This window comes from Mastomys coucha, unplaced genomic scaffold (genome assembly GCF_008632895.1).
Source record: "Mastomys coucha isolate ucsf_1 unplaced genomic scaffold, UCSF_Mcou_1 pScaffold5, whole genome shotgun sequence".
Taxonomy (NCBI): domain Eukaryota; kingdom Metazoa; phylum Chordata; class Mammalia; order Rodentia; family Muridae; genus Mastomys; species Mastomys coucha.
In genome coordinates, this window is record NW_022196911.1 from 41,183,239 (window position 1) to 41,210,482 (window position 27,244).

At 46.3% G+C, this 27,244-nt stretch overlaps 1 protein-coding gene across 2 annotated transcripts in view; it reads left to right on the plus strand.

The window, feature by feature from the left end:
- Positions 1-1,721: 1,721 nt before the first annotated feature.
- Adam19 (ADAM metallopeptidase domain 19) overlaps positions 1,722-27,244 on the plus strand; it is a 90,877-nt gene continuing 65,354 nt past the window's right edge. Inside the window, exons 1-3 of one of the 2 annotated variants that reach the window (XM_031354779.1) lie at positions 1,722-1,978; positions 6,206-6,291; positions 10,360-10,430. In XM_031354779.1, the coding sequence (XP_031210639.1) occupies positions 1,882-1,978; positions 6,206-6,291; positions 10,360-10,430 (254 nt within the window). In that variant the 5' untranslated portion in view covers positions 1,722-1,881. The remainder of the gene's footprint in view (positions 1,979-6,205; positions 6,292-10,359; positions 10,431-27,244) is intronic. The other variant, XM_031354780.1, reaches the window with a different exon arrangement.

Below are 27,244 nucleotides of genomic sequence, written 5' to 3' on the forward strand. Positions count from 1 at the left end.
AATGAGTCAGTGAGGATGGGCTCACACATAGCATGGGCTTCCTCAGAAGACAGCAGAGCTTGCTCTCTGGATTTGCATAGAAAGGGCCAGGTGAAGACACAGTTGTTTACAAATGAATTGAAGAGTTTATCAGAATCTGACCCGGTGACACGTGGAGCTTGACACTCCAGCTTTCCAGGACTGACACGTGAGTCTTTACTGCCTCAGACCAGTCACACCACTTGCCGCCTGGGGGTGACAAAGGCAACTCTCTAAGCCACTATCTGCTTTTCCATCGCAGCAGATGGGGAGAACTCACACAGTTCCTGTCCATACCAATGGTAGGAATGGCTTGATCCCCTCCCCCAGTGATATCCCTGCAGACTCACCGTGGGTGCATTCTTTTTGAGAGTTCCTGGCCTGGTTTTGGGGATGGGATGGGGGTGGGGTGGGAAAAGGAACTGACAAATGTAGGTGCCAGACTCCTCTTCCAGAACCTCCTCCCCCTTGAGACTTTTGCTAAGCAATCCTATACAGATTATTTCTGGCTCTCTCTTTTTCTGTTCATCATTCATCCACTAAGGCATGTTGCACTGGACTTTGTAATATCAAAGATGTAGACCCTAACTGAAAGCAGACATTAGCTTTGTGACCTTCGTGAGGGGACTTAACTCTTTGCCGGTTTGATTCTTCCACCCCCAACCCCAGGAGAGCTATCAGAGATGATACTGATGCCTCCCCCCTCCGGATGGTCAGCCTAATTACCATTGTTACTCTATACTGTGTGAAGTAGTCCAGGTTGGCCTCAAATTCACCACGTAGCAAAGAGTAACCTTGGACTCTGGATCCTCCGGCCTCTGCCCCCTAAGTACTGGGATCACAGGGGTACACCACACTCCTGGAATTATGAGGTGTTGGGGATGGAACCCAGGGCTTCGTAAGTGCATGACAAACATTCTAGCAGCTGAGTGATTTCCAGTCCACAGCGGACTCACGACAAGATCAGCTATCAGAGGCCCTAGCACGCAGGGAATGTCAATAAAAGTTTTAAGTCCTAAGTGTCTGCTACTGTAATTTTCTTAAGTGATAGTCATTATTTCTGGGCTTCATCTTCCATTCGATCCTAAACCCTAACCATCCCAAATTCTGCTCTCTCCTGCCCCCCCCCCCCGACCCATACAGCCCAAGGCTTCCCTCCTCCTCTGTAATTGTGTCTAGACTGTTTCTTGAGCTTGGTGTTCGGTTTCTGGAGTACAGAAGCCCTGTCCTCTGGGATGCTGGATCTGCAGCCAGCCCTCCTCCCGCCCCTCCCCCCTTGTCAGAAGAAGTGGACTAAAGGCCCAGATTGGAGTCCTGATAAGAAAACAACTTCTTTTAGCACTTATTTCACTGCTTTGGAATTAACTCTTTCAGAGCCTTCCTCCAAGAAAGAGTAGTCAATCCTGGAAGGCCGCCCTAGAAAGAGTTGCCTCAGTCGCCCAAAGAGCTTAGTATAAAGCGGGATGGAGTAGACTATCCTCAGTGCTGCGGAAGGGAGTCTAGATTTAACACTTTCAACCCCAGCCCTGTAGTCTCCCAGGTCTCCAGGATGGTGGATTCCTTCAGAAATTCGGACCATCCCTTCCCCTGGGTGCCCTTCACCTGAGTCAGCGGTGCTCCCAGGGGGCTTCGCTCGCTCCTCCCATGGCTGTCCCTCCAGCCACCACCAACCCCCTCCTCCGCATGGTGCCTCCCCTCCTCCCTTTCCAGGCTGAGCCCTGAGGGGCTGGGGGCGGAGCGTCTGGCTGTGAGCTGGGTGGCTTTTAGGCCGGCGTTTGCTTGAAAACCGCCGCCGCCGCTAGGCCGGGGGCAGGCAATGGCAGGGGATGTGTAATTGCGGACAGTGAGAGGGCCATTGCTATCATGCCCGGGCGCGCGGGCGTCGCCCGGTTCTGCTTGCTGGCTCTCGCTCTGCAGCTACACTGGCCGCTGGCGGCGTGCGAGCCGGGATGGACCACAAGTAAGTGGCAGCGTGCAGAGAGGTCGTGGGGTAACTGGGGGTGGTGCTGATGACTGAGGGTCCGAGAGTCGCTCTTGCAGGCCGGGAGCTCCATGACCGCTATCCCTGTGCGCTCCGCTATTCCCCGTGGAGTGAGTACCGCCACCCCCAAGCCTAGGAGCCCAGGCTTTGTTCTCCTGTGGTGAGCCACGGGAGGTCGTGGAGCTAGTGTGCTCACTGAGCAATCAGAAAGCATTAGGTCTCTCTCTTTGCTTGCCTTCCTTTCTTCATCTCCTCCTGTTTTCCTACTTTGGGCTTCTCTTTCCGCTGCTCTCCCGGTCTTTGCTGTTTTCTCACGATTGCTCATCTCCGCTCCGCCTCTCTCTCATCGCTATTTTGCTCCCGCTGCTCTAGCAACCTCAGAGCATCCCCAGAGGAACACCCCAAGCATCCTATGCAGAATCGGTGAGGGAGCCACTCCCTGGATCTTGCTGGCGTGTGTGTGTGTGTGTGTGTGTGTGTGTCAAATGCATACCAGTGGGGTAGAAAATCAAAGGCTTCCAAGAGATTGGGGTAGGGTGGTTTACTGGTTATCTCTGCTTGTACACTTAGCATCTCTGCGTTGGCAGAAGCCCTACTGAAAGACCATAAAAGAGCGATGCACACCCATTGTGCAGATCGTAAGCTGAAGTTCACTAACGAAAAACCAGATGTGCATTAGTACGCCCCACATTGAAGATCTCCTGATACTGAAAACAGGAGCTTTCTTTCCACCTCACCCGCTCAGTTTCCCCATGTGTGAAGAAAATGGGATGGGCTCCGCGCTTCCAGTTTGGACGCTGGATAATGTCTATTTCTCACAACTATTTTCCCAGACACCACTCCCTCTCAGAGGTTCTCATAGGATTTCGCGGAAGGGACGGTCCCGGAGGGGCAATGCCTGTTTTCTGTCATTTTGACCCGGGAGAAACTTCTTAGAGTTAGCTCTGCGGCAGCTGGAGAGCTGGGCTGACTCCAGAGGGGTGCTAGCTGTACCAACCGTCAGCGTTTTTAAATCAAGCTAGAGACGCCCTGGTGTGGACTGGCTGGGCAGGCTGTAGCCCCCGCCCCATCCCAGCAAGATCCCTGACTCGAGGATTTCCTCCACTCAGTGCTCCAGCCTTCTTTCACTTGGGGAGGAGTAGGTTCTTCCTTTTGTTGGGGCATGGAGTTCCTTGGGGAAGAGAGAGCCAGGTCCTGTTCAAGTTTGGTTTTCCAGCCCAACATATGCACAGAAGAAAGGCAAGAAAAGTAAACTTCATTGGATCCCGCTGCCTTGAGAATAGTCAGTGAGGCAGGGTCGCTGCAGACCAGGGAAGAAAGAAAAATCTTCGAGTTGTAAAGTGACCCATGATCCCCAAATGAGCAGTTACTATTAATGTTTTGCTTTCCCTCTTCCTGTCCTTCTGTGACTGATGAATCTGGAAACATACCACACACACACTTTAAAAGGTGCTTCCCAAATCATGACATTTCCCAAAACTATGATTTTAATGGTTCTTAAGTTCTACCAAGAGACCACAGAAATATAATTTCCCCAAAGTTAAACTCCTGGCGCTTATACAAATGTGACAAAGTTTTTTTTTCATCATTTATGAGGTGGCCACAGCGGCTGCTAAAGCTGCTCAAAAGCAACAGCAGACCCCTGGTGATAAAGGGATTGGCGTCTTTTGGTTGAGTCAGACTCAGGCAGTTGTTGGTTATCTCTCTCCTATCCTGAAATCACTCGCATCTTTGTCATAGGCCCACAGTTAATGTTAAACTTCACAGAATACAGGCCTTCCCACCAGAAGCAAACAAGAGAGCCAGAGATAACATTCTCTTAGCCAAGTCTGCCATCCCTTTGTGCTTCAGGTCTGGTGCTGAAAGCAATGATCCCACATGCTTCTGGCCTCTTTTCCAAGTTGTGAGCAACCCTTCTCTGGCTGCGCCGTGTTTTTAAGCTGGACTGTTTGTAAAGAGATTGCTCTCAGTGCTTTTCATGATCCCTAGACCTTTAGTCATTCTCTTATACACCATATAGTTCCTTTTGTTTAAGAGTCTAGATCCATCAGTCTCTGTAGAGAACTATGTGTGACTTGTTCTTCCTATTGTAGATGGTGAACATCTATTGTAGTTGCCTAGGGTTTTAAGAACTCAGAATGTTTTAGATAAATACGTAAATGTATCTATCCCTCCTGATTTGTACCAGAGTTAATGAAACCAATGAGATTTTTTTTTTTTAAGGATACATTTTGATTGCAAATATACCACATTTTTGAAAAGGAATTTAATCAGTGGTAACCCAATACCTTTTTGTTTGGTTGGTTTTGTCTTTTGGATTTTGGGGGGTTTTGTTTGTTTGTTTTTGTTTGAGACAGGGTTTCTTTATGTATCCTTGGCTGTCCAGAAACTAGGTCTGTAGACCAGGCTGGCCTTGAATTCTGAGATCCACCTGCCTCTGCCTCCTGGGTACTGGAATTAAAGGCCTGTGCCACCACAGCCTGGCTTCAGCTACCTTTTTAATTTGATTCTTCTCTGGGATATGACGCTGTGTAGGCTACTGCTGTCTCAGAACTCTCTATATAGCCAAGATGGCCTTAGAACGCTGGTTGTCTTGCTGGGATTACAGATGTGTGCCACAAAAACTCAACTATCTTTTACATCCCTCATGCAGCTGATGAGCCTGAGTTACAAGGACCCGAACATTGAGGTCCTTGGTGACGTCTCTGGGAGTCTTCAGATTTACCCTGTTTTATAGACAGTTTGCTTAGGGACCAGGAAATTCTTAATTTTTAAAAGATGATCTGTAAGTATTGTTGAGGTCTCCCATCCTTGAACATGGTTCTTCTGTGGCTTAGGCCTCTTTCTCAGGAATTCGCTGCCTACCTCCAGCAGTCTCACTATGTCAACTTGGGATATCTTAGGGGGACTTTCCTTCACTCTGTGATGAACTTGTAGACACCTTCCCAAGCCCTTTTGGTTGAGGAAATGGTGAAAATTCACAGTAGTACTGACGCCGCGAATTGGGGCTGGAGAGATGGTTTAGCAGTTAAGAGTGAGCACTTGTTCTTGATAGAATCCAGGTGCGTAGGAGAGGAGAAAACTGGAGGTGAGAAGGTTTGGAGCCAAGGAAGTGAAATACAACTTCAAACTCAACACTAGGAAGGTCAAGTTAAGGTTAACAGTTTGCAAGCGAATGCTAATGGTTAGCCCTTTTGGAGGCAATGTCACCTTTACTCCTACCTGTGGCCCTGAAAGACCTCCCAGGGAGGTGAGTGTTACCTCCAAAAGGAAAATTAAAGCTCTTTGGTGACAAACCTGAGCTCAACCTTCTGGTATCCCCAGTGCTTCACCCCTTCATTACCTTCCAGGATGCTATCCTAGTTAGAGCCCTGTCATCTCTCACCAGGGCTCCTGTGTGCCTCCAGCCTTGCTGCCAGCCTTCCTACTTCTCCTCTGTCCCTGTCCCCTTCCCCCATTCTCCCAGTAGGCAGGGCCACCTTTCAAAACAAAAAAACAAAACCAATACAGATCATACTGCTCTTTCGTTTTTTGTTTTTTGTTTTTCTAAAGACACCAGAACCTTCCAGGTCTATTTGTAACGAGATCCAGACCCTCCTCATGACTCTCTGTGTTATTACAACCACAACCGTCTCACTTAATGCATTTCTTACCAACATCTGATGTACCAGACTATCTACCCATCCCAGCTTAGCATATTTACCAATGTCCCCTGACTTTGTAGACTATTTCTCCTTCCCGAGGGGGCCTTAGGGGGCCCAGGCCCGTGTCTGCAGTTGTCACTCTTTGCTCTTCCCCAGATTTTTGCATAACTGGCTTCCTCTGGTTCCTCAGGTCTTAAACATCCTCACACTGGCCATCCTGTTTAAAACAGGAACCCTGCTAGCTTTCCTTTATCCTGTGGCACAATCTTATTATTTTTTCCCCGGGGTAGTTAAGTAACACCTGAGAATGTCTGCTTATTTCCTGACTCTTCACAGGGACCCAGACCTTGTTTGCCTAGCCTTTATCACTTTGTCACCAAGGCCCCCTGGAGCGCCCAGCAGGTCTTCTGAGACCACTGGGAGGAGCACTTTCCCCGGAAGCAATGGCTGCCTCAGAAGTGGTTTGGAGCACCACTTGGGCTTCTGAACAATATGCCTGCTCCTGAGTGCCAGAGATGTGGAGGTTGGGTATTCTTATGGTTGTGTTGTCTTGTGTTGGCAGGAGAAAGCAAAGAAGGTAGCCCTCCGCTACAGCATGAACTCATAATACCTCAGTGGCGGACTTCAGAAAGCCCTGGGAGAGGAAAGGTAAGATGTCCGAGCTCCTCCTGGGAGAAGCAGGAGTGACAGTTCCCTTCCTGAGGCCCGGAGGCACCCAAGCACTGCCACCACTTCTGTTTCTGCTTGTGGCCCTAACCTCTAGCTATGTCAACTTGGGATATCTTAGCGGGTACTTTCCTTCATTCTATGACGAACTTGTAGACTCATTCCCAAGCCCTTTTAGTTGGGGAAATGAAAATTCACAGTAATACTGACATAAATTGGGACTGGAGAGATGGTTTAGCAGTTAAGGGCACTTGCTGATCTTGATAGAACTGGGATTCAGGTCCAAGCACCCAGACACTAGTTCACAACTATCTGTAACTCCAGTTCCAGGAGATGCCTCTGAGGGGACCTGGCATGCATATGGTGCTCATGTATATATGCAGGTAAAACACTCATGTGCCCCCACCCCCAGACTAAATCTTTTAGAAATACACAGATTAAGTGCAAGTGTGTGATTTTTGTCATAGATCTTGATTGGAATTTTTGTTTTGCTTATTTTTCAGTCTTTCTGTTTTCTGAGACAGGTTCTCTGAACTCCTGTCTCCATCTCCTGGATGTAGGCTTACAGGCATATTCCAAGGTGCCATCATGTGCCATGCTCAGTTCTCTTTTGAGGCAGTCTCCACTGTAGCTTAGGCTGACCTGTATGTAAATCTTAACCTACCTGCTTCCATTTTGAAAATGCAAATATCACACTGTGTGTCATGGAACCCAGCCATTTTTTTTTTTTTTTAAAATAAGAGTCAAGATAGAGAACTAGGATTAGGTTATATGTCTCAAATTACCTTCCGGATTCCTTGGCCTACAACAGTAGCAAAATGCACAGATGTTGCCAAGGCAATTAGAACATGGTCCACCAAGCGGATCCATATTTAGGATGTCCTCAGAAGGCAAATATGGTAGTTGCGTGACAGTAATGTGTTATGCTTTCTACTTTACTTGTGCTTCCTCATTTATAAATTCGTTTTTAGCGGGAATAAAGAGGAACAGAGATGTGGAGAAGGGCTAACTTCTTTTTCAGCAGGATCTTGCTGTGTGTCCTACTCTGGCCTCTAAGTTGAGACTCTCCTGTTTCGCCTTCCCAGTGTTAGGATTGCACAGATACGCTACTGTGCCCACTTTGAAGGACTTGTTTCTATGATCTCTTAGGGGCCAAATGGCCTGTGGTTTATTGGGCAACAGATAGGAGCAAGATTAAAGCCAGGGAAGGAAGTATCAGGAAAGACTTCAGGCAATTGTGGCCTTGGAATCTGGAAAGATAAACAGATGAGAAACACCCAGAATTCCTTAAGTTACTGTAGAGTCATCCAGACATGCCCACCAGTTCCACAGCTTGGGCTTAGTAAGGGAACTTACAGAGAAATTGCAGGGCAATAAAAGTAGGGAACATTTTACCTAAAAAACAAAGAAAAAAAATTCATGAACTCATTTCATCCTAAAGTAAGAAAGGCTGAAAATAACCTCAAGGAAACGTTAGACAAATTAATGGATGGCTGTTCTCAGGCAGATTATTTTTTTTAAATGTAAGGTCTTGTGTACTTCATCCACCACCATTATTGCCAAAGAATGAATATGATCCTTTTTATAGAGCCTCCTTTGTTACCTCCAGATGTTGGATGCTGGGCATCCTCAGGAAGGGCCTAAGAAACAAAGTGGAGGACCAGATCCTGTCTTTGTTCCCAGCCATTGTCTACCCAGAATGTGGCTCATTGTATTCTACAAGGATCATCAGTGCAGTGCCTGGCACCATAAATATTTGTTGAGAGAGAGAGAGAGAGAGACAGAGAGAGAAAGAGAACAGAGAGAAACAGAGAGAGACAGAGACAGGGACAGAGAGACAGAGACAGGGACAGAGAGAGGAGTAAAGAAGAGTGTGTTCACTATGATTCTTATTTGCATTTGAGTAATTCATTGATTTATTACACATTAGTTAGACACTGACTATCTATGAACTCTAACAGATTTTTGAGGATGATGCATGTACACAGGACAAGCTTGTCAGATGCTGTATAGCTGTTTAATTTTGTCCTAAACAAAAAAGGATTTGGGGTCCTTCTCTCAGGGAAGTACAAACAGTGGGGTCACCTTCCAGGGCTTCCCAGGAGTCATGATGATGTTGACACTTCCTCAAGCAGTGTTGGAGTTCCAGGAGGAAAGCTGTCTGTAGGAGAGCTGGACAGGGAAGCTTCGTAGAGCTGTGAAATGCAGTTTCATTGTTTTGCTCGAACTGTTTCCTAGAAACAGGGAACATCTGATTTTAAACCTCTGTGTCTAAGCACCCTCCAGAAAACAGAGAGAAGTACTTTTGGATCATCTACATAAAAATAAATATTAGTTCTCATATGTCAAGTAATGTCTCTGTGGGGGGCACATGGTATCACTTGCTCTGTGCCAAGAATCTTTTTTTGTGTGGGCCTTCACATGGGTTCCTGCCTCAGGCCTGGGTAAGGACTTGCAGGACTTCTGTTGTCATGTGCTCAAATGCCCACTGGGGCTGTGCGTCCTTGATTTTCAATGTGACTGGGCAGGGCTCTCACTCCAGAAGTCCCCAGGGCAAAACCACAAGTGGGAGGCAATCACTGGGGGGTGGGGGGGGCACTGACCACGTGCTGAATCAGTGCTTCAGAATTTGGGAAGTGAGTCTCTTAGTGAAAGTGCCTGGGCACCCATCTGTCTCTCTGCTTACTAAATTTCAAATACCCCCTCATAAGATGAGGCAACAGGATTAACTGAGCACTGGACAAGGTACTTGATTGGAATGTTCTTATCTCATCTGAGGCCTTGGTGGTCTTGAAGTCTGAAGCTAAGATCCCAAGTGGGAATGAGTGGAGCAAGGGTTACAAAAAGGAATGTGATCGGGGGCTGTGGGCGTGGCTCAGTCTGTATTGAGCTTGCCTGAGGGCCTGAGTTTCTCGAAAGGATGCACACATACACAGAAAAAAAAAAAAAGATGTAATGTCATTGGCTCCCTTCAGACAGCCTTATATTGCTGTAGTTAGTTTAAAGATTAAAAAAAAAATTGGTCCATATTGTCAAATTATTTTTTCAGATGGTTCCAGTTAAAATTTTCAGACAGAGGATCCGAGGGTGACCATTTTAAAGTGTGGTCCACAGTATTGCGATTTACAGTTTTAAATGGTCTATGTCACTTTTGGTTTTGTTTAGGCTATCCTCTTTTTTTTAATATGTTTTTTTTCTCTCTCTCCATGGGGAGAGGAAGGAGTTTACCTATGATGCTCAGCATTATTCTTCATGCATGTTGGCCATTTGCATGTCTTAGACGATCTGTGCAGGGTACATATGGTGTGTTTGGCCACTGACAAATTGTGTGTAAAATACATCTGACCCTGGACTTATTATACAACCCTAATTTGTGGGGCTTTTTGTTGCCCCCCTTTGATGACTGGAGTTACCAAATTGAAGGCCCAAATAAAAGAAAGCAAAATATAAAAGATGGCCGTATATTGCTGTAGTTAGTTTAAAGATTTTAAAAAATTATTTGGTCCATATTGTCAAATTATTTGGGGTATTTTTTTTAAAAGATGATAGCCAGTGTACGATTGACAGCTTCCTTTGAACTAGGCACTGTGATACATCATTTACATTCATTTATTTGTTCATCTGGTCCTTAAGGATCCTCAGAAGGTTGGTTATTACCATCCTTTGTCGTGGAAGAGTAAATAGAGATGCGGAGAGGCTTGGTAAACAATCCAGGGTCACACAATCACAGGAGAAATCCTGCACACGAATCCAGGGTCTGACTCTCCATGGAACTACTTCTGAGGACCTTCACAAGACGTGGTACACCTGCTCAGCCTTGAACCTCAGCTGGAATTTCTCTCCTTTGCTTCTGGGAGAAAGCAGATGGGGAAGATTCGGGTTGTTTGGGGGCTTAGGTCACTTCTAGCTTAGTCTGGAAAGGCTAGTGACCTTTCCTCGCTGGCTTCCGGAGGATCCCTGTGCTGGCACTGTGTCAGATCCGGTGCGGGGGCCCTGGGAGCCTGGGTCCCTGCTTCCAGGAACTGACATGGCTTTTATTGTTGTTTTTAGCATCCACTCACAGCAGAGCTCAGGGTCATGGCTGAAGGGCGAGAGCTGATCCTGGACCTGGAGAAGAACGAGTAAGTGGGTTTCTCCCTTCTTTTGTCTGACACAAAACAATGAACTCACGTTCAGTGCCAGTCTGACGCAGGTGTCCCAGTTGGAAAGGAAGAAGTTTGGTGACATGGTCCCCAAGCTCCACATCCTTGGTCCCTTTGCGGGGGCATCTTGCCAAGAGAGAGATTTTCCTTGGTCTCTTGACTGCTGGGAGATTGGCGGGATACTTCATATCCTGCTTGGATTTCCTTAGGCTGTGTTTCCGGTGCTTCGTGGAGTTCATTGGGGGTGAGAGAGAGTGTGTGTGTGTGTGTGTGTGTGTGTGTGTGTGTGTCTGTAAGGGTGGGAAGGGACTGGAGGCAGCTGCTGTCCTAGCTCCAGCTCAGTGTATGGCAGGAAATGAAGGCGATTAGAGGGAGACTGGGAGAAGCAGCAAGCTGGGCAGGGATTTGGCACCTCTGACCCCGATTCTTTCATCTACTCAAGATTCTGCTGAGAAGTGCATTGCTTGAAGCCTCCTGGTTTCCATAGGTCCAGCTTTTCCCTAATCTCATTCATGCTGGGCGTTGGCTTAGTTCAGAAATATCTCTGCATTGATTTGCCTTCCGGCATAACTGTCTCGATTCATGGATGCAGGGTTGAATAGATGACCCTGCCTAGCTGTGTCCATTGATTAACTGCCCATTCTGCCGTCAGTCCCAGTCCACCTGGCCTCCCAGAGCTCTTCGTACTTGGCCTGGGACGCCAAAGGCTTTTATAATTTCCCCACCAATGGTCCCACTTTTTATCATCCACATCGATGTTGTAGATAAGGATGCTTGGTTTGGAGAGCTGCCCATCTGCTCTTGGCAGCCTCCAAAACACCCTGGAAGTTGATGAGTAATGAAAGCCTCGCTGCCAAGAAGGGGCTAGAGCAAGGCCCTCCCGATCCAAACCAGTGGGAATGGCTGCTTGGCTTTGGTGGAATGGGAGAAGAAGGATTTATTCCAAATTTGGGCTTGTTGGACACTTGCAGAGAAGTCCCCAGTTCGGTGAGAGGGCAGCTGGTACAGGGACAGGGTGTTTTGTGACACTACTCGAGGGAGATGGGGACGAGCGTCTGCTTGCCAGTGACAGACACAAGTAAGGAGGCCACCAAAGTCCAGATTTGTGAACCAGTCATTTTTATTGGGGTTGCTTACAGTAATAGGGGTGAGGGGTTACCTATGGGCACAGAAGTGACTCAAAAGATAGCCTCACCGAGGTCCACCCAACACGAAAGCCTGGAAGCCTGAGGTTCACTGTGTGGCTCATTGTATTGTTTGTAGGCAGCTCTGGTAGTCTGAGCCTGGTCCTGGGGGCTAGGCTGGGCTGGGCTGGGCTGGGCTGGGCTGGGCTGGGCTGGGCTGGAGGGAGCCTCAGGGAGGGAGGCCATCCTTACTGCTTATACATTGTTGAGGAGGGAGGGGCCTAGTGATTCTGCTCATCTTCAGGAACTTCCTTGAAGGCCTGGGTTGTTTATTGTTTACTTCCTGAATTTAATGAGCATCTCAGCAGGATGGAATGTTTTAACTCTCTCGAATAAGCACCCTGTGTCTTCAAAGAGCAGGGGGTTTATTATGGAAGAAATTGCTACATAACACAGGGCTCTCTGTCCCTCTCTCTTCCCTCTGCTTCTAGAACACTGGCTTTCAGCACCCCACAAGATAGATATCACTGCCATGTTGGCTCCCCTGTTGCCATATTTACTGGTTTGCTGGAATGTTTCTTCTACTCCCTGGGATAGAGCTGGCTGGCTGGCTACTCAGAGTGGGAAATGCCTCCTTGCTAAGAGCATCGCTTTGACTGCATTCTGTGCTCCTGCAAGGCTCAGGGAGGGCTAGCTTGCGCTAGGCTTCTCTTAGGTGCTTGGTGCCTTACTGGGTCTGTTGAGTAGCTGTTTCAATGCTCCTGATCGCCATCGGTTTCTGTCCTATTTACCCTGGATCTTCCCACAGTTCATTGAGTTGATGCTACTACCTTCAGGGGCCAAGCCATAGCTGGGTCAGCTCAGCAGGGACCCTTGTCCTTTCCTTCTGCTTTGAGACTTCTGAAGAAGATCACAGAAAGTTAGACCAAGAAGATTTCTTAGAGTGGTAGTTCCCAATCTGTGGGTCACAACCTTTCTTTGGCAAACCTCTGTCACCAAAAGATTTACACTAGGATTCATAACAGTAACAAAATTACAGTTATGAAGTTGTAATGAAAACCATCTTATGGTTGGGGGTGGGGTCACAACGACCTGAGAACTGTACTAAGGGGTCGCAGCATTAGGAAGGTTGAGAAGCATTGTTCTAGAGACTACCGAATGCTGTGGTCTCCGTGCACAAGGACAGCAGCTTCATCCCAGAGAGGGAGAGGCACTTGCCTAAAGTCACCCAGCAAGGGTATGAAGAAGGCAAGGGCGAGCGGAAATCAGTTGTATTCTTGGCTTGGATATGGAGTTGTAGCTTGTGACCTAGGGCAAGCTGACGAAATCTGAAAGGAGAGTAGTGATGGCTGCCTCGAGGGATGGATAGAGTGGGCAAAGTGTAGAAGGTGAGCACATGGAGTTGTCAATATAGTGATTTTTAAAATCTCTTTTTAATTTGTGTGTGTGTGTGTGTGTGTCTGTGATGGCTGCCTCGAGGGGTGGTTGTGAGGGATGGATAGAGTGGGCAAAGTGTAGAAGGTGAACACATGGAGTTGTCAATATAGTGATTTTTAAAATTTCTTTTTTATTTGTGTGTGTGTCTGTGTGTGTCTGTGTGTGTTGTGTATGTGTCTGTATGTATCTGTATGTGTATCTGTGTGTGTGTGCGCGCGCGCGCGCGCGCGCGAGAGAGAGAGAGAGAGAGAGAGAGAGAGAGAGAGAGAGAGAGAGGAAGAGAGGGAGAGAGAGAGAGAGGAAGAGAGGGAGAGGGAGAGGGAGAGGGAGAGGGAGAGGGAACAGGTTCGAATACGGATATGTCTGCCCAGAGGTCAGGGGATAGCCTCAGCTCTCACCCTACAGGAATGCTGCCTACTTTGTTTTGAAACAAGATCTTTCATTGGCCTGGAGTTCACTCATTTGGCTAGTCTGGCTTGCCAAGGAGCCTCAGGAATCTGCTTGTCTCCTTCCTCATCTTTGTGATGACAAGTACCTTGCCTGTTGTTGTTAACGTGGGTTCTAGGATTGAACACAGGAAGGCAAGGCTTCACTGAGCAGGCCCTCTCGTGATCTTTAATATATCTACTGAACTGCTAGGGGTTTTTCATAGGTGCCACCTATTGTCTTCGTGTGACTGCCACCAACTCCCAGGGAGGCCTGTGGGGAGATCGAGTTCCTGGCCTCCTTGAGCCCACAGAAGGCTGGAGATTTGACCAGAATGGAAGCCGCACAGCCAAACTGCATGATCTCACCAGGTGTCCCTGGGGAAGGACTTCCTGCTATTTTCATCCAAATTGGGCTTTTTGTTTTTGCACACGTGTTACTGGACTGAATTCACTCCCAACTGCACACAATTTCCTGGTGTGTTTATTTTCCCCACGTCCGTCCTCTCATTCACAGGCCACCAAGCCCAGATTCAAAACAGCTCTGGGGTGAGGGAGGAGAGGGGGTTTTTCTGAGTTTTCAAGTTACTGTGCTAGCATTTCTTCCTTCTGGTAGTATCTAAGGAATCTAGGTCCGGTGCTCAGAAACTTCCCAAGCCCTGTTCCTGTCTGCTCTTGGTGGGTTCCTCCTCTCTGCTCTCCCTGTCTGTTTTCATCTGTGATGTTCGGTGCAGCAGGGTAGGTCCCTGGGAGTTGAACTGTGGGGAGAGAGTTCTGCCAGCCTGCAGCTCTTGTTATAGTGAGAAGGGAAGCGGAGTGAACGGTTAGTGTACAGTATATCAAATAATGAGAATTGTATACAGGAAGCAAAACACTGGGCTCAGGAAGAGCGGGGTGGGGTGGTGGGAGGGAGCCGATGTTGATGAACAGAAGTCAGGAATGACCATGGGAAATCTGAGCAGAGACCTAAAGGAGTGAGCTGTGGAGACAGCTGTGGGAGACAGTTTCAAGGAGGAAACAGTCAAGTTCAGAGGTTCTGTAGATTACGAGGATTTTAGCATCCTTGTCCCACTTCCTTGTGTCTCCCCATTCATTGGATTCTCTGGCCTCCTGGGAGCTTCTGAGACAACGGTGAGGGGGAAGGATATTGAAATTTGTTTTTCATTACTCTGAGGTGTCTGGCTTCTCCCCCATCGATTCAAAGTCCTCGTGCTAATGCACGGCCCGAAATAGCAGTGAGCAGGCCCTTAATGGAATTCACACATGGAGAAATCATCGCCAAGAATGGTGCGGACAGAGGAGCAGGGGGAGGGGCCGGGAGATGGGACGTGGCGGGCGGAGTCAGCAGCCCAGGGGCAACATTTTCTCCACTTTGAAGCAGCTCAGGATAAGCTGGTCACTGTCCCCTTTCTGTGGAGTGCTGGCAAAACTGAAATGACCCTGTGAGAAAATGAGCACGTGGCTTCACTTTGTGGCTCGCATTCAGATGCTGACTTGACCATTCAGCAGCTACGTGTTTTCTCTCTTTAAACCTCAGTCCCTTTGCCCAGGACTGTAATCACAGTCCTGCATTTCAGAGCCACGAGGAGGCTGAGATGCTGCTTGCGTATAAAGGACCTAACCCAGTGTCTAGCTTGTACCGCACACTCAGTAAAGGGCAATGATTATCATTTCTTGCTCCATTGTTTGCAAATTGCACAAGTGGGGCACCGTCATTATAAAACATATAGCAAGTGCCAAGCAAATAAAGCAGTAGAGTTCACTGCTGTCTGATGGGGATTTTCTAGACCTTTCTTGTGCCTATGAGAACGTAGAGCCTGTCAACGTGCTGTCTCGGGGAAGCTGATACAGACTTCTAGGTTAGCTAGGGAAGAAAGAAAAAGATTAAAAAGAAATTTATATTATTTTCTGTGTAGGAGTATTTTACCTACATGTATAATATGAGTACCGTGTGCGTGCCTAGTACTCTCAGTGGTATCAGATCCCCTGGAATTGGAGTTACAGATGGTTGTGAACTGTCATGTGGGCTCTAGGAATAGAAGCCAGGTCCTCTGGAAGAACAGTCAATGCTCTTAACCTCTATGGCATATCTCCAGCCTCCAGGAAATAGGTTTTGACCATATAAACTGTTCTGTTAAATTTATTGTATACACACGAGTGTCATGAAAACTATACTGCTCTGTCTCAGGAAAGTATTATAATGTTATTTATTATACTAACATTTACAAGCTATAGACCTCAGGACTGTTGCAAAGTCGTTAGGAGACAAGTCAGTCACTCGTCTCCCAGGCATCCCATCTGGTGGACATAGTCCTAAGCTCATTGAAATACCACATAGAGTTGACAGGCACACCAACCCACCGTTCTGAGCCTCAGCCTTCTCATCTGTAAAAATGATGTTTTTGTTCCAGTCGGGCATCCAGAGCCTTCTTGTGTTACCTATTTAAAGGACACTGTGTGCTTGGCAATATGAAATTCCTGCTTCAGGAGAGCTCCTCCCCCCCCAACGGTGGGCAGCAGGATGATGAGAAACCACTTCTTACACCATGTCCTTGAAGCTGGGGCGAACTGTTAGTTTAGGTCTCAACAGTTCAGGCAGCAGAGAGAACAGAAGGGAGGATTACAGGGTAGAAATTACAGGCTCCTAGTCACAGCCTGTAATTTGGTGGCATACATCCATAATATTTTTTTCTTCCGTGACTCGCCCCCTGTGCTGAGGACTGCCATTAACCTAGGGGCCGCGTCTGACATACCTTATGTGCTGTGCAATTAGATAGACTTTTCTTGTGCTGAAGTCGTCTTAGGAGACTGTCTTCTCTAGGGAGCTGTGGACTTTAGTTCTCTTGCCTCGTGGCTCCTTTTTCTAAGAGAAGCTCCACTAACCTCTTCAAGCTGATTCTAAGACAGAGACTTTGAACCAGTGGGCAAAAATCACTGTGTTACAAGGTCACCTTTAAAAGCAAATGAGGACTGGGGATGGAGCTCAGTTCAAGTGCTCGGCTAGCATGCATGAGGCCCTGGATTCAATTCCCTGCAGGATATAAATTGGCCATGGTGCTGCCTGCCTAATAATCCCAGCACTCCAGAGGTGGAGGAGGGAGAGTCAGCAGTTCAAGGTCATCCTCGCCTACGCTTTGAGGTTGAGCACATCGGGGCTACATGAGACCCTGTCTCAAAAACAACCAACCAACGCAGGGAGAAACAGTGGCAGCACTATCTGTGTGGTGGCCATGTTGTTCTCGCCCCTTGTCCCCTGAGCACACCCTGAGGTTGACTCTTCTCTCTTGAGGATACTCTCCTGACTTGAGTCCAAGCTGTAGGGATGTTTAGATTTGGTCTCAAGAAGGGATGTGGCATCAGTGGCAGCCCATACCATTGGTGTTGCGTGAGGCAGAAGCAGGTTGATCTCAGTGAGTTCAAGGCCAGCTTGGTCTACAGAGCAAGTTCTAGGACAGCCAGGACTGACAAAGAAACTTTGAAAAACTAAGGGGAGATAAAAAAAAAGGGAAGGGGCAGGGAGAGAGAGAAAGAGAGAGAGGTCCTTTGATCTTAAGGCACAGGCTCATCAATAACAATGGATATCTGAGCTGTTTTATGCTGACATTACTAAGGCAGAACTTGGGCATGTAGAGCTGTAGAGGTTTAACTACCCATTATAACTTTTTTCTTTCTTTTTTCTTTTCTTTTGGTTTTTTTTTTGAGACAGGGTTTCTCTGTGTAGCCTTGGCTGTCCCGGGACTCACTCTGTAGACCAGGCTGGCCTCGAACTCAGAAATCCACCTGCCTCTGTCTCCCAAGTGCTGGAATTAAAGGCATGTGCCACCATTGCCCTGCTTCATTATAACTTTTGATGGTTACAGTCTTACTATCCACTATGACTTTTGACAAGAAGCTTTCTTCCTAGCTCAGATATTATAGGAGAGGAGGATGGTTTTATTGTCCTGAAACTTTAGAGTCAGCTTAGAAAATTAAGTCATTTCTGAATTGTTTTGGTTTTGCCTGCCTTCCTTCCTTCCTTCCTTCTTCCTTCTTTCCTTCCTCCCTCCCTTCCTCTCTTCCTCCTTCCCTTCCTTCCTCCCTTCCTCCTTCCCTTCCTTCCTTCTTCCCTTCCTCCCTCCCTTCCTCCCTTCCTTCTTTCCTTCCTTCTTTCCTTCCTTCCTTCTTTCCTTCCTTCCTTCTTCCTTCCTTCTTTCCTTCCTTCCTTCTTCCATCCCTCCCTTCCTCCCTCCCTCCCTTCTTTTTGTTTTCTAAAGTCTGGGTCTTACTCAGTAGCCCAGGATGTCACTGAACCCATGACAGGCCCTCCGCTTCCCATCTAATGAGATCACATCTAATGAGCCGCCACCACACCAGCCAGCCCACAGCCACTTACTATCAGCTGTCCGTTCCCCTTAGCTCTAGTTGGACCGTTTAATGACAGAGAAACAGTGGCATGGCGAATCACCAAGCAGAGAGTTCTCTTCAGCAGACAACTCAAATTACTTACTACCTCTCATTTTCAGGTTTTTCTTTCTTACATGGAGTTCTCTTAGACATATTCAGCTGATTCAAACAAGAGATAGGATAGCACTCCTGCCCTTCCTGCCCCCAATGCTTCGTCCCGGCACCTTCTCAGATGGGGACAGATTTCAACATCTTACCTAGAGTCAAGGACACCTCTCTTTGGCCCTGTCTGGTCAGAAATTCCATTGGTTGTTGGCAAAATTTAATTTCCTGGGTCAAAGAGACGCTGGGAAAGGCTTAGCTGTCGACCCAGTGCCCTTAGCAGACCTCGCTTTGCTGAGTTGCATTTAAATGAGTCACAGGCATATGGATTACATTTCAGTTAAAATACACATGGCCCAAGAAATTAAAGGATATCATACTTTAACCAAGTATTTGGCAGATCTCAGGTATTCCAAATGTTTTTGCAAAGCTTGTGTGCAGCTGGGCTCCTGGGTCCTTGCAGTTAATCCTGTGAGACTTGGTGCCAAGGAAGCAGCTGGGTGGCTGGGTGGGGACAACAGAATTTGATGAGAGCTGCCTGTGGCTATCTGAACATTTCCACAGACATTTTTTTGGGTGGGAAATATGGAGAACAGAACCAGCTCTACTCCATCCAAGGCAACGAATGGATGCATGCGTTAATATGAATGCGGAGTGCTGTTAGACCTTGCCCTAGTGTGACCTGGAAGTTCTGTTTGAGATGTAGTTTCCCACTGCAGCTTGGAAACAGATTTATTACACTTTACAGTTCCCATGTTGTGCAGAAGCCCTGACGTTGTAGAACAAATGGAATGTCAGAGTGGCTGATAGGATCTGCATGTGAGCCAGACTGTTCTGAGCCACACTTGCGCATGAGCAGGCCGTCTGGTCGCCATGGGCTGGATGTTTATGTCTCTTTCGAGCCCCTGTACTGAAATGCTAACCTTTTAAGGTGACATGTTAGGCATGGTTTTGTAAGGTCATTAGGTCATGCCATCTCTGTCCTTCATGGCTTGAGTTAGGCAGTTTTCTAAGAGTCCCCAGGAAGCTAGAACACTCTTGCTATGTGAAAGTGCAGCTGGAACCAGCGGCTACCTAGCACAGTGGCTCTTGGCCGATACCAGCTAGTCTAGAATTGTAAGACATTCATTTCTGTTGTTTATAAGCCACTCTGCCTGTGGTATTTTGTTACAGCAGCCTGAGCGAACTACGGCAGCATCCTTTCCAAATGACTGGAAACAATACCTTTTTGGGGTCCATTTTTCAGAGTTGGTCTCGGTATTAATAATTGCGAGTGCTCTTCTGAAAGCATGCACTACACAATCACCCAGGGAGTCAGGCAGCCTCCAAAATGGAAATGACCAAGATGTGTTGACACTGAGCCCCAGAGGCTCTGCTTTTAAGGCAGAGAGGGATTTGATCTCAGGCAAGAGATGGGACCACATATACAGAACATGGAGTGACTCATGAGTGAGCTGAGAACGGTGGCATCCACCACTGCTGGCAGAGGCAGAGTCTCCTGTTGAAGCCTGGATCTTTGGCACAGTAATACTGATTTTATTCTTTTGGCCTCCAGAGCTGGGGAAAAAACAAGCTTCTGTGGTCTTAACCCACCAAATCTAAAAAACAAACATAAAAGTCTTTTTATGGCTTAGAGATGCTGGGTCATATCTATTTAGTCCAATGTCTGGCATATGTCAAGTAGGTTTTCAGTATGTGTAAATTTATTTTTAAATTACTTTTTACTGTGTTTTATGTGTGTGGGTGTTTTGCATGCATCTATGTCTGTGTACCACATGCGTAGATGGTGCGTGCAGAAGCTAGAAGGTGTCAGATGCCCTGGGACAAGAATTATAGACAGTTGTGGAAGCACCATGTGGATTCTGGGCAGCGTAGCCAGTACTCTTAACTGCTGAGACATTGCTCCAGTCTCCTGTGTTGATTTAAAACAATAAAGATTTGTTCTCTCTGACTCTCTCTCTCTCTGTGTGTCTGTCTGTCTGTTTCTTTGTGTGTCTGTCTGTTTCTCTGTGCCTGTCTGTCTCTGTCTGTTTCTCTGTGTGTCTGTCTGTCTCTGTGTTTGTTTCTCTGTCTCTGCCTATCCATCTCTGTGTGTCTTTGTCTGTCTCTCTCTGTGTCTGTCTCTGTCTATTCATCTGTCTGTCTTTCTCTGTGTCCATCTCTGTCTCTGTCTGTGTCTGTCTCTTTGTCTCCATGTCTCTGTCTGTCTGTCTGTCTGTCTGTCTGTCTGTCTGTCTGTCTCCTCTCTCTCTCTCTTTCTCTCTCTCTCTCTCTCTCTCTCTCTCTCTCTCTCTCTCTGTCTCTGGTAACTGAACTGAGATCTTCGCGTGCTGGACCCGCATAATTCCACTGAGCTATGTCTTTAGCTTTCTTTTTAACTTTTATTTTTCAGACAGGGTTTTCTACTAAGTTGTCCAGAATGTCCTTGATTGACTGCTCCTACCTCAGCCTCCCAGGTACTGGGTTTTCAAGCCTTTATCTACTACTTCCTCCTAGAACATACTTTTCTGAGAATCTTGATGATGCAAGGCATTACCAGTGAGAAAATGACAAGAACAAAACATATTGAGAAACCTGTGTGTTTACCTGTCCAGTCTTTCTTAAGTTCTGGTAAACCTCTCTTGATAAGAGTCCACTCTGCTAAAGAACTCAGGGGTGAGGGTGGCTGGGGATGGCGGTTAGATGTTAATGACGGTGACAGCCATAGCACTCCTCTCTGCAAATGCTTACACATCAGATCTGCTTCGCAGCCTTTACAGAGCTGGTTAATGCCATCATCACAATCACTGTATGAGATATAGGGACCTGTGTTAGTCTGTTTGCAAAACGGGTTCCTGAAGTATTATGTTTTCAAGTTTACCTGGATGAAAGGCAGAGATAGATGTGAGTCTGGTCTGTTTGGGTCCAAAGACCAAATTGGCCTAAGTTATTCAGTCATTCAGTCAGTCATTCAGTCAGTCATTAATTTAGTCAGTCAGTCATTTTGTTTGTCTGTCTGTCTGTCTGTCTGCCTGCCTGCCTGCCTCCTGGTCTGTTTCTGTCTCTTAGTCCTTCCTCCTCACCCCGCAACCCCTGTGTGTGTGTGTGTGTGTGTGTGTGTGTGTATACAGGTGCATATTCATGTGGTATATGTAGAAGCCGCAGGCCCACTGTGGGTGCCATTCCCCTGGAGCTATCCATCTTGTTTCTTTGAGGCAAGGTCTGTGTTCTGGAGCTCAACAAATATGTCAGAGATCCCCAGGGATCCAGCTGTCTCTTCTTCCCAAGCACTGGAATTGCAAATATGTGCCTCTGTGTAAGCCTGTTAAAAGCATGGTTTCTGGGGAACTGAACTCAGGTCTTCATGCTTGTCTAGCAAGCACTTTACTGAGTAAACTATTGCTCCCACCCCAAAGTCCAAGCCTCGTAACGAAGGGCCTATTTTGCCTTGCCTGGCTCAGTATGCTTTGAACTCTTCTTGGTTAACATCAACCTAACGCCTTCACCAGGTCTTTCTCCTTTCTTTGTGTCTTAGTTGCTGTCCCTCTTCTGTGGTAAAACCATGACCAAGGCAACTTATAAGAGGAAGTATTTAATTGGAAGCTTGCCCACAGCTTCACAGGGCTACTCCATACACATCACGTAGGGGATTTGAGTTCCAGGTGGGTGGGCAAAGGCTCTGGAGCAGTAACTGAGAGCTCACATCTGAACTTTAGGCTTCTGTCAGAGAAAAGAAAACCAGAGTATGGGCTTTTGAAACCTCAAAGCCTACCCCAGTGACTCGCCTCCTCCAACAAGGCCACACCTCCTAATCCTTCCCTAATAGTTCTGCTAACTGGGAACCAAACACTCAAATCTGAGCCTGTGAAGATCATTTTCATTCAAATTACCCACCTTCTCTCTTCCCAATCCTTGACTGGAATTAGAATGTTCATGTAATGTAATGGTGTAATTCAGACTGGTGTGGACCAGAGCCTGGCTCCTGTTTTCTGTAGAAGGTGTTAAGGTTAATGTTGTCAGCTTTGACAGAGTCTAGAATCACCTAAAAGACAAGACTCTGACTATGCCTTCGGGGGATTATCTTGATTGTACTGGGGTGGACAGGCCCACCCACCAAGGGTGGCACCATTCCCTGTGAACTGTGTTAGTTAGAGGAAAAGCTGAGCAGCAGCATGCATTCATAGCTCTTGGCTTTCTTGTGACGAAGACAGTTTCTTTTGTCTCCAGTTCAATTCTTGAATGTGATGTGACCAGTGGCAGCCCCCTGCTTTGAATTCCCCACCATGATGGACATACCCAGGCACTGTAGGCTAAAATAAATTCTTTTCTCCCTTAAGTTGCTTTTCCAGGGGTATTTCTTTTTTTAATCACAGCAGGAGGAGGAGGAAGCAAGACAAGGTGTAGCCTTTGCCAAGTTCTCTAACCTCAGATAACTTATCCATACCATAGAGCTAATCACAGTGGCTATGGATAAAATTCAATGATGTAATGACCTTAAGGAGCTTTCAGTGCCTGGCATGCTGTTAGTGCAATAAATAGCCATTATTATTTGTATTCTGCAGGCTCAGGAAAACAGTGAGGAATGATGTAAGAGGGAATTCCCCAGAGCTGATTCCCCAAATGTAAGAAGAAGGGTTGACCCTAAAACCTGCTACCTCAGGAAGGAAACTCACTTCTGCTCCCCAGCCATGCCCAGGTTGACCTAACTGTATAGCAAACATGAAACATTACAGCTGCCTCCTGTGTGGGCCCAACTGTACCTCTTTCTGGGCCTGTGGAGTCAGTCCCCAGGACTCTCATAGTGAGGCCTGAACCTTCCTGATAAGGCAGTTGGGATGGGCTTACCAGTTCCGGCCCTATCTCTTCCCTGGGCTTGCAGCCAGGGCTGCCTGCACAGCAAGGAAGGATGTGCATTTCGTCTTTTGTCTCCAGCTTATTTCTTCTGGCTGCCCTTCATTGGGAGCCGGGGTAAAATGAATGGGAGGAAGCTGTCAGCTGCCCCGGTGGCCTCAGATAGACCTTTGCAAAGCTAAGGGAAACTGGGGACTTGGAAGAAGTTGGGGACTTTTACAAACCGTGAGCACCTTACATACCAGGCTGTTGACCTGAAGATAACAATGGCTCAGGGGATGAGTTTTTGCCATGAGTGTCACATTTTTCATAGACTCACTTGACTCTATATTTTTACCCAAATGGAGTCTTACTGGGTCCTTGATTTTATGACCTATTTTATTTCACTTGGAAATATAATATGGGCATTAATCAGGAAACATTCAATGTTATTTTGGGATCAAAACTATATAAATATTAAAGTTATGTTTTTTAAATGAGATCATATATATCTTGGTATATAATTTTGTTTATTAAAATTATTTATTGGGGCTGGTGAGATGGCTCAGTGGGTAAGAGCACTGACTGCTCTCCCAAAGGTCCTGAGTTCAAATCCCAGCAACCACATGGTGGCTCACAACCATCCATAATGAGATCTGACTCCCTCTTCTGGTGTGTCTATATAATAATAAAATGAAAAAAAAAGTAAAAAAAAAAATTATTTATTGTGCTAGCTTAGTTTTTTGTTGTTTTGTTTTGTTTGTTTGTTTTTTGTCTTCTTGGTAAAAACTAGAGTCACTTAAGAAAAGAGAACCTTGATTTGGGAAGCACTCCCCCTCAGCCTGGCCTATGGAACATTTTATTGATTAATAATTGATGTGAGAGGCCCCAGCCCACTATGGGCAGTGCTAGCCCTACGTAGGTGGTCCTGGGGTGTATCAGAAAGCAAGCTGAGAAATTCCAAAAGAGCAAGCCAGTAGGCACCATTCCTCCACAGTCTCTGCCTGCTTCCGTTCTTCCCCTTTAGGTTCCTGCTTGAAGTTCATGCTTCGACTTCCCTTCATAGCGGGCTATGAAGTATAAGCTGAAACAAACCCTTTCCTTCCCAGGTTGCTTTTGTTTAATGTTAGGCAATAGATAACAAACTAAGACATTTGCCATCAATATTTTTCCACATTAGCCCATTTGTAGTGGTGTGTGTGTGTGGTGTGTGTCATGTGTGTTATATGTATTGGTATGTGGTGTGTGTGTAGTAAATGCAGGTGAGTGTAGGGTGCATGAACCTATGTATACAAATGAGAAGTGGTTTGTTGGGTGTCTTCTTCATTGTCTTACATTTTTAAGTATCTTCTGCTGAACTGGAAGCTTGCTGTTCAGGCTGGCCAGTAAACTCTTGGGATCCTCTTGTCTCTAAACCAAAATGTTGGGTTTGTAAGCATGCATATCTATGCCAGGAGTTTTGCACAGGTATTGGGGATTTGAATTCAAATCCTTATGCTTGCAGAATAAGTGCTGTAATCCACTTGCTACCACTTCAGTCCTATTTTTATTCTTTATAAATGGAGACATAGAAGTCCATGGTGATCAAGATGGATCAGAAGTTACTGTTTTTTTATTAAGGGAGAGTCAAGTTTCCGATCTCTTGTTATTGCAAATAACACTGCAGTAATAGAGTCTTTTAAGTGCTTGGCAGATGTTTCTATAGGACTGATAGAGTTATAAGATCATATGGTGGCTATGTTCGAAGGCTATACCATTTCACTAGTATATATCTGTGAGAGTATATTATGGATACATTTCCATATGCACTTAGGATCATTTAAAAATGTCTATGTGATATTATATTGACTACATACATAAATTTAATTTTAGTTTTTGAGGGTTTATTTATTTATCTTTATTTTATGTGTATGAGTGTTTACCTGAATACATGTCTGTGTACCATAGAGGCCAGAAGAAGTCATTAGGTTCTCTTGGACTGGAGTTAACAGTGGTTGTGAGCCACTGTGTGGGTGCTGGGAATTGAACCTGGGACCTTTGGGAAAGTAGTCAGTGTTGTTACCACTTGGCTATCTTTCTGGCCCTCCCCAACAGCTAACAATTCACAGTTTTGCGAACCTGAAAAGTGATGAGGTTTACAAAGTGATGCAGTAGATCCTTAAATATTTGCTGTTTTTAATTGCTTTTCTTATTGCTGTGATGAAATGCCTGGTAAGAAGCAATATTTGGAGGAAGGCTTTTGTGGCTCTGGGTCTGAGGGGATTTAGTTTAACATGGTGGGACCTCATGAAGTAAGCATGAGGTGGTCACATCTGGGTCTAGTCAGGACGGCACTTCCCTGACAGATAAGAGTCGAGTCAAGGGAACTTGCAAGTGACACATGCGTATCTGAGGGCAGATTGCCTTTGGTCTTTCTATACCTTTAAATCTTTTTTCCCATGATCCCACCCATGGTATCCTTTGAAACCTAAGCATTCCTACTTTTATTTCAAATAGTTTTGTTGATACCAACCGTGTATCAACAACCATTTTCCTTACCCATTTAAGACAATTAGTTTGGTATATTTTTCCTTGAGCAGCTACCACCATAATCTAACCTAGAGTAATTTCCTTTATTCCAGGAAGAACCCATTAGCAGTGTTACAGATTGAATTGCGTCGTTATCTGCCTACATGCTTGTGTTGGAGCCTGACTACAGAGTAATCTTATTTGGAAATTGAGTCACATGTATTTTGTTAAGATGAGTAAGGTGAACTCCTAATGCAGGGTGACTGGATTCTGTACAGAAAGGGAGTCAGGACACAGACATGCAAAGAACTGAGTTCTAATGCCATAAGCCAAGAAGCCAGGAGCCATGTGAGAAGACATGTTGAGGAAGCCAGTTCTTTCCTTCTACCATTTGGGCCAGAGGGATTGAACTTGGGCTATCAGGCTTGGCAGCAGGTGCCTTTATTTCCCCTAGCCATTTGCTGACATGGCAAGATTTAAAAAGTTAAATGCTATTGCTCTTGATTGTCTTAAAATTAGATGAAAAAAAACAAAAGGAGTCAGGAACCAGTCTGGGAAGGGTTCTCTCTCTCTCTCTTTCTCTCTCTCTCTTTCTCTCTCTCTCTCTCTCATTCTCTTTCTCTCTGTCCCTCCCTCCCTCTCTCCCTCTCTCTCTTCTCTCTCTTATGTCTACAGCCACCATAGGAACATGGCCCTGCTAACCCCAGACTGTGGTTATGAACTTCTGGGATTTGAGCCACTTAATTCGGGATGCTTTGTTAAGGCAGGCCTTCCCCTTCTTCCCCTCATCAGTCTATAAGCCACAAACCTCAACTTGCTGTTTCTAGATTTACCCAATCTGGGTGATTCATATAAGATCATTAAGCAATGTACCCTTTCTCTTCCTCTCTCCATCCCCTGCCCCTCTTTCCTGCTCTCCATTCTTCCTTCTACATTTCCCCCTTTCCTCCCTCTGTCTATTCCAACCCACCCCTTTGACACAGTTTCTCATGCAGTCCAGGCTGGACTCACTAGGTAGCTAGCCTCAGCTCGCTGTGAGCTCCAGATCCTCCTTGCTTCCACTCCCAAGTACCAGAGCTACAAGGGTGGACCATCACATCTGGCCACTGGGCTCTTTCCTAATTGGGTCTTTTACTTAGGTCTGTGTTTTTGAGGTATATGCACGGTGTAGTATGTCTTGGTATTTTTTGAAGTTGCTGTATATATTCTATCCTATGTATAATGTCTCATTTATCCACCAGTTGATAGATTTCCTCTTTGACCCTCAGCTAACTTTCTGCTCTTTAATAAGAGAGAGGCTGTTGATTGACTATCTCTGTATATAACCCTGTGCTATGTGCTGTGTAGGGATGAAAACAGTTATTTTTGCCCCCTGTAGGAGAGATAATAACAAAGCAGAGCTGAATAAAGTGCTGCAAAGCCAGAGGAGAGAAGGCATCTCTGTCTGTAAATGGGGTCCTAGGAGAATTCCCCAACAGGGCGCTTACTTGGAGTTCAGTCTTTGAGGATGAGTGGCTGCTTTGGATGACACAGAAAGAAGGGGTGAATGGGAGAATCAGGAAGGAATTAAGACTGGGAAGATACTGTATAAATATTTGGTCTGCACCAAGGACCCAAGTCTTCATCATCTGTTAGGAATCCAGCATCCCTTAGTAGCCATTGTTTGTCCTCAATTAATGATGTGTTAAAGTTGGGGACTGGAAGGTTGGTTTCTCCTTCCTCATCTGGGCTTCCAGAAGATTCATGTGAGAGACGGCTCAATATTTCACTCTTCCACTTTTGCCTTTGAGTTGGGTTCTCTTTTCTTGGGCCACGCATACAGCCGGGAGGCAAGCAGAGCTTCTAGAAAGATGCTTGAAGAATATTTGGCAACCTGGCTCTGCTTTGAATGGGAAGCGTTTTCTCCTCCATCCTTCCTTGCTGAAGAGAAATGTGGATTGAACCATGGGGGTGAATATGTATCTGGAAATTCCAGACATTACAAGGGGCTGAGCACAAGGCTAAG